A 12528-nucleotide genomic window follows, 5' to 3' on the forward strand; every position below is an offset into this window, starting at 1 on the left:
AAAAAAAATCATGCTGAACTTATGATTATCAATTGATCCAAGCTAAAGTTGGCTAAATTGATATCACTTTATTTTATTTTTAATACTTTTCTGAAAAAATATATAACCAATTATACAAAAAAAAATATTTAAGAAAAAATAGGACTAAATGAAATTAACAAAATTAATCTGATTTTATATTTCAAATTCAAAACAGTTGTAGTCAACTAAGAAAAACAACTACAATCCAATAGACACCAAAAGTAAGTAAGTAATTGAGTCAGATTTTTATAAATAAAATTGTAATTATAAATAGGAAAAAACATATTATTAATTTTTTTCAAATATATAATTTATAAAATGAGGTAAATTTTATTTAAAAATGAAAGCAAAATATTATCTAATTATGGAAGATTCTCCTAGTAGGTAGATATATATCAAGACTAAAACAATTGGCGTTATAACATGATAATACCATTACCACCATTTTAAAATGTATTGCAGGCTGTACCTATTTAAGAACAATAGACACTGGTTGGCGTTATAACAAACTAAAACCATTAACGTGATTAAATGCTTGATGTGTGAATGTAAAATGAAATCAACGTGACTATCGTGAACTATCGTGAACGTGATTGACATGTACTCGCCATATAAGAAACTATCTATATTAGGTGAGAGCGAGAACAATTCCAGAATATGTTGTTAGTTTATTTATAAAGAATTAATTTAGTCACTTGAGATTTAAGAATGCACCTTAATTAATAGACTCATATTTTACAAGCCAAATAATCCTTGATTTAGTACGTATATACGTTTTAGCCATCATCGTTTAAAATTCAATTATGTCTTTGTTTTACATCATCAACTAGAATTTAGAGTAATTTAATAAGGCTATCTGTCATCTTCAATTAGAATTTGGGAATTAATGTCTACACAAGAAATTGGGTGCAAGTCCGTTAGAATGTTTTTTTTCTTTTCGCTAGAATGTTTTTAAGTGGTAGTCAATATAGTCCAGCTCTTGACGCAAACATGGCACCCTCCCGGTTTTGGCCTCCTATACAGGGAAACACATGCAAACCACATAGTCAATTCTTAAGAAAACAGAACCTTTTGACCAGTATAAATAATCAAATGAGTACCAGTGAATGTTAAAACAAATCTGAAAATGATTGAATGTGATTATGATGAGCTTTCTCTCTATCGCAGCATTTACCGAATGTGTATCTCTCAGACACGCTGCCACTCAGACACCCTGCTTTTGTCTTTATTGTTTTTTCAACATGGGTTAAACACACAAACTTTGACCAATGATTTCAATCATTATTGTTTTTGTTTGCCAAAGGGGTTTATCAAATTAATAGTATAATTTTAATAAACTTATACAAAGGTTTTTAAGAAAAATAAAAAGACAGTACAACCATTGATCTAAACCAAATTAAACCGGATCTTAACCAACCTACACCACTAACCCGGCCACAGGACCACGCACAAACAGTTCCGTTCAATCATTATTGTTGTATAACAAATCAATTTGTTAACTGCAGTACTGTTACGTACAAATGAGCTAATTGACTGATTGTATTAAATATTTATATCATTAAATACCGTTATAAGACTTCTTTACACGCAGTTACAGTTTTGTTACAAAATTTGGAGTCAGAGGAACAATGTGCGCCACAACCAGGTGCAGATGCAAGATGCAGCCTTCAGCAATCTTCAAAGTGATCGATAGAGAGAGGTCAAAAACATAATCTGGGGAAAGCGTCACCAACGCCGGTTTAGACACGTTATGTCTCTTTGTTACTACATAGCAATGAATTATTCGTTTCTCTCTTTTTTCTATCTTTCACATACATATAGTTCTAACATATTTCACACGTTATAAAATGTTGTTCTCTATTCTGCCATTTATTAATTCATTGAATAAACGTCTCTTAAATTAATTGTAAGTTGGAATAGTAAGGACAAAACTAACAATTTTACGCATGAGTTGGAAATATACAATAAACTCTTGTAAAACTAAAAAAAAGTTCTAAAATAGCACTATTTATGAAAAGAAGAAAGTATAGTATACTATTCTCTCTTTTATCTATAATTTTTTTGTTTAGTAAGACTTATATAGAGATAAACATTTACATAAAGTCAATTCTAATGAAAGTCCAAAAAATCAAATTTGGTATAATTTTATGGGCAATTCTCTCAAATAACTTTTTAAGTTTTTTGTCACAAAAATAGTCCACAAAAAAAAGACCAAAATAACCCTTTTAATTTTGAAATTTTTATTATTTATTTTTTATTTTTTTAAAATTTGAAACTTTATTCCCAAAACACCACCCCTTAACTCTAAATCCTAAGTCTAGATTAGTTAACACTGGGTAAAAGTGCATTTTTACCCTTTAATAAGACTTACTTTGGTCATTTTCTTCATTGAATGCTATTTTTGTGACAAAAACTTAAAAAATGTTATTTTAGAAAATTTCTCTAATTTTATTCTAAGGAAACACAAAAATAACACCATTCTACTAAATTTGGTATTTTTAAATAATGTTATCACACCATATATTTAAATTATATACAATAATTTTTTTAAAATAATATAGTTGAAGTAACATTACTAAATTTTGTGTTTTGTGAATAGTGTTATCATACCAAACATTTAAATAGTATATTTTAATCTTTTCAATAATAATATAGTTAATATATCATACTATTTTTTATTGAGCATTTATTTTAACGACACTAAAAATATGATATTTATATTTCATTTAATAATATAATTAAATTACCATTAGTTAATTAATTAAGAGTATAAATAGAATAAATATATCATATTATTTTCATAATATAATTTCTAAGTTCAACCAGTATATTACATAAACTAAATAAATGAACTAACAATTGGTTTTAAAAAGTATATGTATAATGTTTTTAAAATACATTGAAAAATGAAGTTACATAAATATAAATGTGGTAAAATAATTTTTAAAAACATAACAGAAGTTTAAAAAATAATTTTATTTTAATTTTAAATTTTTTTAGTTTTCATCTTGTATTTAAATTATCATTAGTTACTTAATTAAAAATTATTATATTATTAAACTAGTAATATTAAAAATTAAAATATAATAATACAAAAGCATTTTTAGTTGTGACATTTGATATTGTGGTTGGAGAAACATATTATTCTTAAGCCACATCATTAAATCTCTTTTAGAAAAAAATTAACAACTAAAATAATATCAAATAGTCCATAAGTATTTTTATAATCAAAAATGTATTTTAAAATAAAAATGAATAGTGACTAAAATTAGAAAAGTTTGTATTCACAATTTCAACCTAATAAAATAAAGTTTACTTATATAAATATATTTACATTTTAATATTTTAAAGACTAAAAATTCTTTAAAAGATAATTCCGGTTAAACATGATCACATACATAAAAAATACATTATTTTAATATTTAATCAAAATATAAATTAATTAGAATGAATATGAATCTTCATACAATAAACAATAATGAAAACAAACCTTTTGTCCAAAATACATGTTAAACTCTAGTAAAAATAAAGTAAAAACATCAAATTAAGTGTTATTTTAACAGCAATGAAAATAAACATTACAAAACGTAAATGGTCATATATTGTTAAAGATAAAAACTATCCATAAAATCTAAAAATTAAATATTATTTTATCGATCTTAATATAAGGTAACATGTTAAGTAAATTTTAGATTAAATTTTATTGATTTAACTATTTATGTTTATAATCTAGAAAATGATATTTTCAGCTGTAAGTGAACTTCTTTGACCATCGTTTTCTCTTTTCATATTTTTTTCTCCGAGAATGTGAAATGTATACATATATATCGTAGTAAAATTCACATTTCAACAAATATACTAACAAAGATGACGAGGAAAAATAAGTTCCAGAGCCCAGTACAAGCAAATTTCAAGCCTTTGTTTAGAAAGTGAATGCACCACAAAAGATTTGTCATCTTATATGACAATTAATCTTAGAACAGGTAGCGGTCACAAGAAATCTGGTACGTTGTAATATACAATGTGATAACTACTGCCCAAGATGTGGAGAGTTAGAAGAAACTGTTACTCATGCGATTTTCGAATGCCCACCGGCCTTACAAACATGGACATTATCATCAACATCGTCAAACTCTCAAATATTCCCTATCTCGAATATCTATACCAACATGGAATATCTATTTTGGAGGAAGAATTGTAATATGGAGCCAAAAGATGATAGATATCCTTATCCTTGGATAATTTGGTACATTTGGAAGGTTATGAATGATAAGCTATTCAGAGGTATAGACAGAGACCCATTGGAGCTAGTCAGATATGCAGAGAGCGAGTGTCAGGCCTGGTACAATGCGAAGGATACTATACCTGCTCCTCCACATGCACAAATTGTTTAAGAAACACAAGCCTTAAGCTTGGGTAATATTTGTATGGTGGATGGTTCATGGACTTCCATAGATCAATTCAGTGGAATTGGATGAGTTTGAAAGGATAGCATGGGAAAGATCTAACTTATGGGGACACGGAACCTAAGGAGGTGTGAGACATCACTACACTCGAAAATGGAAGCGCTAATATGGGCAATGGAGAGCATGCTATAACATTCGACATGACAGAGATTTGAGACATATTGCAAGGACCTGATTGCAATAATAACGGACCCACAAGCTTGGCCAAATTTCTCAACTGAGCTGGAGGTCATTCAAATTCTCCAGATGTGTTTTCCGGACTTCAAGATCAGCTCCTTCCCAAAGGCGCAAAATGAAATTGCTGATTAGCTAGCTAGGAATGCCCGTTCTTTTCATAGATCTCTTTGTTTTATTGATTATTCTATTCCGGTTTGGTTACCAAGACCACCTCAAATTTGAGTAATAGAATAGTCGTTTGTTGTAAAAAAAAACAAAAAAAAGTTGATTAATAAAGTAAAGGCCTTCATGGGTGGGAATTAAGAAAGATGTACGAGTGCAAATACTAAACAGAGATCTAGGGATAATGAGACTAATAGAAATTTTTGGATATTTTATGTTAAATATTATGCAAAGTAACAAATAAATGCTATAATTTTAAATTTTTAGATTTTTGTTATTATGCCCATTACTCTTATTTTGGTTTTATTAATTTTTGGATCGAGTTTGGCTCAGTTTTTTCAAAGTCTGGTTCAAATCAGATTATAACTAAAGTCTAAAATTGGTCTCGAGCAGGCGTGTTGGGGCTGCGCGACGCCTCCACAGGTCTGTGGCGACGGATCTGGTGTCGGACTTATCACGGCTGTTTTTTCAGGAGGAAATTCTTCACGATGGAAATCTCTGGTAACGACGGAGAAAGAGTACTAAAGCTCATTATGATTCTCGTTTTGATGAAACGATATGTTTCGTATACAGGTGCCACGTGTCGATATGAGAAGAAGTGGCTTATCTAGCTGGCGGCTGACGTGGAGCATGAGGAGCGAGAAAATTGTATTTTATAATAATAGATTTTAAAAAAGCTTTCCAATAAAAAAACAATACCGTATATTACAAACGTTAATAGCTTTGTTGGGTAGAAAGAATTAGCAATGCGAAAATAGAGAGCTAGGGATGAGAAAACTAAATGCTAGTGGATCCTTTTTTTGGTTAATTGTTTCTGTTGACTAGTCAATGATTTCTAAATCCAAATTTTTTTTCTAAATCCACTAAACTATTAGAACCAATAACCTCAGCTTAATAGGAAAAAAGCCCAACAAGACGGGTTACTAAGCGGGTCAAACATATCCGAGTAAAACTGGATCCAATGGTGGATCGTGAATCATCTTCTCGTCGATGCGAGTGGACAAAAGTGATTATGCAGAGATTTCAATGAACAACAAGACTTGCCGTTGGATCGCTTTCTCTTCCTTGGCAATTCCGTCGAATCTCTACCGATTTCAACAATGACGACTTCAGATTCGAGCTCTTCTTCTTCTTCATCATCCGCCAACGATTTCGCCGATCGGAACCCTAGCACCGATCCGGGGACGAATTCGGACCGTGTTCAAAGTCAGTTGGAGTCAATGAATCTGTCTGAGCCAAGCGTAGTCTCTGATGGAACCCCCACCGATGATGATGACGAGGAGGTTGCATCGGCCAACGGGAATGAAGGCGGAGTTAGCAACGGAGGGGAGGAGATAGAGGCGTTGCCAAGGGCGGAGGAGCATCCGGTGGAAATGGAGGCAGGGGAGGAGCCGCCGAGTCCGACGAGCAGCGGTTACGATGGGGAGAGAGGGAGCAGCGGCGGAGCTTCCTCTACCTACAAAGCTGACGAGGATGAGATTCGGGAAGCTAATGTGGACGCTGACACCGCCTCGCAGCATGAAGCCGCGTGGTTGCCTGGGAAACGCCATGTCGACGAGGTGAGCTTCATCAATTCCAAGCATCTGCTCTCCTTGTGATCGTTTTGGATGGTATTCAGTTTCCGCCGTGGATTGTTGGGTTATGAGTTCTTTTAGTTCTGGAAATGTTGTTGTGATTGAAAGCTTCTTCCATCATTCGGTAGAGTTCATTATCTATTAACGGTATGATTAAACCATTTATATGAAACGCAGGATGATGCTTCTCTTTCGTGGAGAAAGAGGAAGAAGCATTTCTTTATATTGAGTAACTCCGGAAAACCCATATATTCCAGGTTTGCTCCATTTCTCCATAATTTAACTATTCACTATTATATTGCGGGTTTTAACTACTTTTTTTCAGATATGGAGATGAACATAAGCTTGCTGGATTTTCAGCTACTCTTCAAGCTATTATTTCCTTTGTTGAGAATGGGTGAATTGCACATGCTTTCTCTGCTGTTTGTTTCCATTGATAATTATATTTTTGTCTTTTAAGGTTCATGCCTAACCCATTCTTTTTCAGTGGTGACCGTGTCAATTTAGTCAAGGCAGGAAAACACCAGGTATTCGAATTCCTTGCGCAATAAGTTTAAAAGTTTGGCGGTAGTGCCTATATTTGCTTATTAGTCAGATACATTGGTGTAGAGAATTGAATGGCAAAATGGAAATAAATGAACAAAAATTTCCTTTGAATTTGTTTATTTTCTAGTCTACGAGTGGAATGCTTATTCCATTCCGTTCAACATATTGAGGAATGCTTCATTCCACCATATTTTATCCCAGGAAATAAACTTCCATTTGCACCCTGATGGAAGTGTTCTGTTCAATTACAATAAGTAATTCATGCGTATGTCCATTTCAGGTTGTCTTTCTCGTGAAAGGGCCAATATACCTGGTTTGCATCAGCTGTACAGATGAAACATATGAGTATTTAAGGGGGCAGTTGGATCTTCTTTATGGTCAGGTAACAACAGCACTACTGCTCTGTATCCTTTCTTTAGAAACTTTTTTCATGTTCAAATAAGCGGTTCAAATGACCAAAATGCAATATTGGTGATGCAGATGATAGTGATTTTAACAAAGTCAATAGAGAGATGTTTTGAGAAGAATGCAAAGTTCGACATGACACCCTTGCTTGGAGGGACAGATGCTGTCTTCTCATCTCTTGTCCATTCATTTAGCTGGTTTGTCTCTGATCTCCCACTCAACCACTTGCCTTTCACATTGTTTTCCTGTTAGTTTACTAATATTAATGTGGAGAGTTAGGCTGCCGAAGTTCTATGGCTCCCAAATCTGGAGGAAAATTACACCTATCTATATTTGTGTTAGAAGTGATGATCTAATCTCTAGAAAAATGAGGACGTTTTTCACTGGAATTGTTATAAAAGTACACATCGTTTCATGGATCAGTTGTCTGGTAGAAGCCAACATTGTGATTAATGATAGACATATTTTAGCAAAAATGTAAAAAGGAGGCTAATATACGAAGTAATCCAATTTGTATATTGCAATTTCTACGTTCAACTGACAAGCCTAAGTTTTATTAGAATGTTGTAGTCTATTTATTGTCTTTCCCATAGCCATAATGTTCTTGTTACAAAATTACTCCTTTTCTCTTTTCGGTATACTCCTAAGCTTCAGGTAGACAATGTTTTAACAAGCTTTGAGATGATCTTCCTAATTTTTAGGAACCCAGCTACATTTCTACATGCCTACACTTGTCTTCCCCTTCCGTATGCGTCGAGGAAAGCTACAGGGACAGTATTACAAGACGTTTGCGCGTCTGGGGTCTTGTTTGCACTGCTAATGTGCAGACACAAGGTACACGCCCTTGTACAATAGATCAAAGTTTTTCAGCCTGGTATCATATTTGTTGACTGTATGTTAACTTGCAGGTTGTCAGTCTTGCTGGTGCACAGAAAGCTTCTCTCCATCCCGATGACTTGCTTCTACTCTCAAATTTTGTCATGTCTTCAGAATCATTCAGGCAAGTGCTAAATATTTTGCCTATCTACAAACAGTGAACCATACATTTGTTTTGTGTGTAACTTGATCTCACTAAGTCCTCTCTGCTAGCAGGACATCAGAATCTTTCTCACCAATCTGTCTACCAAGATACAATCCTCAGGCCTTTTTGCATGCCTATGTCCACTTCTTCGATGTGAGTCATAACTTAATACCTGTAAAGAGCTTCTTAAACCATCTAAAGTATTGATATGTTTAACTTACTGGATGATGTAGGATGATACATATGTGATATTGCTTACCACGCGTTCAGATGCCTTCTATCATCTCAAAGATGGCAGGTAAAAATCGCTTTCATACTTGAAGATATTTGTGTTTTTGACATACTGTTTCTATAGGCATGTTATTGGGATCCATAAACATGTGTAGGGTTCGTATCGAGGCTGTTCTTCTCAAGTCAAATATCCTTACTACGGTTCAAAGATCAATCGCTGAAGGTGGATTGCGTGTTGAGGATTTGCCAATAGACCGCCGGCTTAGACAGAAACCATCATCTACTAATAATCAGGGACAAGATTCAACGGAGGTATCAGTGGGAACTGGAGGTCCCTTTGGACTTTGGCATTTCATGTATCGCAGTGTATACTTAGATCAATACGTTTCCTCTGAGTTCTCACCTCCAGTAACTAGTCACAGACAACAGAAAAGGTAAAAGCCATGAATCTCCATTGAGTGATTAGTATTTGGAACGGGAAAGAAACTGATCTAATTGTGTTGCAGTCTATACCGAGCATACCAGAAACTCTATGCTTCAATGCATGAGAAAGGATTGGGACCCCACAAGACTCAATATAGAAGAGACGAAAACTACAGTAAGTTCCTGAATATGCACATTTTAACAAAATACGAAAATCTTATTGATGCGAGCTGACAGAAAAAGAGCTTTGCGAAAATTGCTGCAGCTCTGCTATGCTGGGTCACACCAGATTTTGAACTCTACGCAGCATTTGATCCCCTTGCAGACAAGGTAAGATTCTTTTTAAGCTTATTCGAATAGAAGTGCTGCAAAATTGGGATGATTATAACACAATGAAATAATGTTGCTGCAGGCGATGGCGATAAAGATATGCAATCAGGTGTGCCAGAGGGTAAAAGAGGTGGAGAATGAAGTGTTTTTGCAAGGAGCTAGCCCTTTCTCTTGGTGATATATATATATACGTTTGGGGTTTTTTCTACTATGTTTGATACTTACAATTACCAAATCTTGTACTTTTAGAAGCACACCTCCTTTTCTTTGCTTCTGAAGTAATATGGCAATAATGTGTAATTCATTGGTGTATCGTAACCAGAAGCTCTTGTGATGCTTCTCTTCTGTGAAACCAGAATACTTTTTGTAATGAATAGTCAAACATTTAGAATTAGTTTATGAATCCTTTTGAGGTTTTGATGGAGACTGGAGTAGGTATAGGTAGTGAAGAGTGAGGGTTGTTAGGTTGTGTGGTTTCAGTTTTTTTTTTTTCCAACAACGAAATGCTATTTTATTCCAGACCACCGGAATAGAACAACGAACAAAATAAAATTTTCTATGGAAAGATTTTGCCGTCTTTGCTAAAGAGTCAAAAATCTGATTTTGCGCTCGTAGAATATGAGTAATCTTGAAGTCCGGGAAACATAGTTGCAAAGTTTTTATTCTCTCCAATTCTGTTGCAAAACTTGGTCAAACGTGTGGTTTCTCAATTATGACGATCAAATCTTTGCACTATGTTCCAAAGCTCTGATATGTTGTGCGGTTTCAGTTTAAATGCCCCGATCAATTATGTTATTATCTTCTCTAGTTGTATGTATCATATTCCTCAAGTTACAAAATAACAAGTTCGTTTCCTATTTTAGTGACAAATATATTATACCAACATTTGTTTGGAAAGCATTTGATAGTGGTTTGTACTGGTGATGAGTGATGTGTTTAATAATATATAATTATGTCACTACCTCATCCGTACATAGTTCTTTTCATCATATGAAACTACTATGTATTTGTAGAAATGTTACTACTACTAAGTCATTTTTTTTTTACTCTGGATAATTATGTTATTACAAAAACTATGAAAAATATTACACACAATTCTACAGCCAACAATTTTATCTGCTTTATAAAGATTCACTTCTGACTGCATCACCTGAGTCGTCCTATGTGATCCACGCTTGACGATATTCCTTGCGCTATGCTGCAGATCCAATATACGAGGACATTCATCAATTTTGGGAGATCAAATGAAAAATGTTTTTTTTTATAAATTTGAAAGTTAATGTTGGTCACTAAGTATAACGTTTTTTGAACTGTTGGTCACTAAGACTATCTCCAATCCAACTGCATATTTTAATGTAAAATGGAGTAGTAAGTAATTCTTTTATTTTTTGTTCACTACTCCACTTCCCACTCTATTTTGCAGTAAAATATGCAGTTGGTTTGGAGATGCTATAAGCATAACTATGATTATAAATTCCACCTTTAATTACTGCAAAACACCCGAGTTCTCAACCACTTAACAAAGTGTTGATCTTTCTTTTTATTCAGCTCATCAGTGGATATACGTATATTTGGTGTCGATTTTCCCACTTGAGTAAAAAAAACTGCAAATAATAAAATAATAAGGTTAATATATATATATAATAAGAACAAACTGAATCAAATTTTAGCATTTAGTTACCTTTCAAATGAACTCATCATAGTATCCTCACAATTGAATAAAATATAAGTGTGGGCACTATGTGAGTCTTCTTGACTAGACCAATAAACCTCTTTCATTTTTCCACTCATGAGGCCGATTTGGGAAAAAAATGTCAGGAACACCATCTACTTCATATGTTGTTGCAACACTACCATCATCATATTTTCGTGGAACATTTTTTAGGGTACATATTTTTGGTGCAAAGTAGTAGGATGTGAAGTGCGATGTTTCTTCCATCAAACTCCCATCAACTATGGAACCGTCCACCTTTGCAAGGTTTTTCGCGTTTCCTTTCAAATGCTTCATAGATCGCCCGTATGGGTACATCAACCAATGGTGAATAGGTCCGCCAAGTAAGACCTCATATGGAAGGTGGATAACAAGATGTTCCATGACATAAAAAATCCAAAGGAAATATCTTCTCCAAGTTGCACAATTAAGTCGAAATGTTGTCATGAAGTTGTTGGACGACATCTTCATTTAACGTATGTGTGCTCAGATCCCCAATGGCTTATTTTATCAAAAAGTAAACACATTAAAGTTAGTATATAATTAAGAAAGATGTCATGTACATTCGTTAGAAGTAGTAGTCCATGACTCTTTAAATGTGGCAAGTATGAAAATTGTACATGTGGAAAATATGATATAGAATTTTTTTCTTGTAGACATGTTATTCCAACTATTCTTTCAAGAAGTATGGAGATAGACCAATTCATAGATGAATTATACACGACTACTTCTTAGAGAAGTCTTTACGAGGAAAGTATTAATCATATACCAGTCCCGGAAGATGAATGGCGTATTCCTGAACATTCAAAGATGCTACCACCTAAAGCACGTAGAAGTGCTGGTAAGAGAAAAAGAAGATATGAATAATTTGAATACAAGATATGCACGTCACAAGGATCACAAATAGTTAAAGAGTACAAGTGCAGCCGTCGTGGTTATGGAGGACACAACAGAAGATCATGTGATGTTACAATCTAGTTTTGATTACTTTTATTAAAACATTGTATTGATTATGGCTGACTTTTCAGTTTTAGATGTGTTTGGTTTAGGATTTATATTGGTTTTCACTTTTGAAATCGATTTACATGAATCAGAGGTGGATGTGATTGGTTAGTTAGTTGGTGTGCAACGTAATATTTAAGAGTTGGTTTAGGAGTACAAGATACAAAAACAATAAATGTTTAAGTTGGGAGACAACCTAATGCTTAATATTATTGAAATCACGACCCAGAAAAAGAATAAGTATAAAACACTAAACAACCGAACAATCTTCTCTATTAAAAGAGAAGTACCATTTTTATCTACCATAAAAAAGTCATACTAGCCTTATTAGGTTCATTTCATTAATTACATTTATTTAATTATTTATATTAATCTATTTAATATATAAAGATATTAATAATAAATTAATTTTAACTGTAAATTTAAATTTTATTTTTAGTTATAACAAAATGTTGAGAA

At 33.2% G+C, this 12528-nt stretch overlaps 1 protein-coding gene across 1 annotated transcript; it reads left to right on the forward strand.

Annotated features, from left to right (window-relative positions):
* Positions 1-5757: 5757 nt before the first annotated feature.
* LOC106336314 (protein SAND-like) lies at positions 5758-9774 on the forward strand. Its single transcript, XM_013775105.1, has 14 exons — positions 5758-6385; positions 6578-6657; positions 6726-6797; positions 6888-6927; positions 7227-7328; positions 7427-7548; positions 8053-8185; positions 8260-8351; positions 8444-8525; positions 8606-8670; positions 8759-9037; positions 9110-9201; positions 9292-9356; positions 9439-9774. The coding sequence occupies exons 1-14, from the start codon at positions 5927-5929 to the stop codon at positions 9532-9534; spliced, it is 1779 nt and encodes a 592-aa protein (XP_013630559.1). The 5' UTR covers positions 5758-5926; the 3' UTR covers positions 9535-9774.
* Positions 9775-12528: the final 2754 nt, after the last annotated feature.

Source organism: Brassica oleracea, chromosome C3, assembly GCF_000695525.1.
Source record: "Brassica oleracea var. oleracea cultivar TO1000 chromosome C3, BOL, whole genome shotgun sequence".
Lineage (NCBI taxonomy): Eukaryota > Viridiplantae > Streptophyta > Magnoliopsida > Brassicales > Brassicaceae > Brassica > Brassica oleracea.

Coding starts and splice junctions, on each gene's coding strand:
- LOC106336314 (XM_013775105.1), top strand. CDS start 5,927: ATGACGACTTCAGATTCGAGCTCTTCTTCTTCTTCATCATCCGCCAAC. Junction 7,329..7,426: donor TGGATCTTCTTTATGGTCAG/GTAACAACAGCA, acceptor TTGGTGATGCAG/ATGATAGTGATTTTAACAAA. Junction 9,202..9,291: donor TAGAAGAGACGAAAACTACA/GTAAGTTCCTGA, acceptor AAATTGCTGCAG/CTCTGCTATGCTGGGTCACA.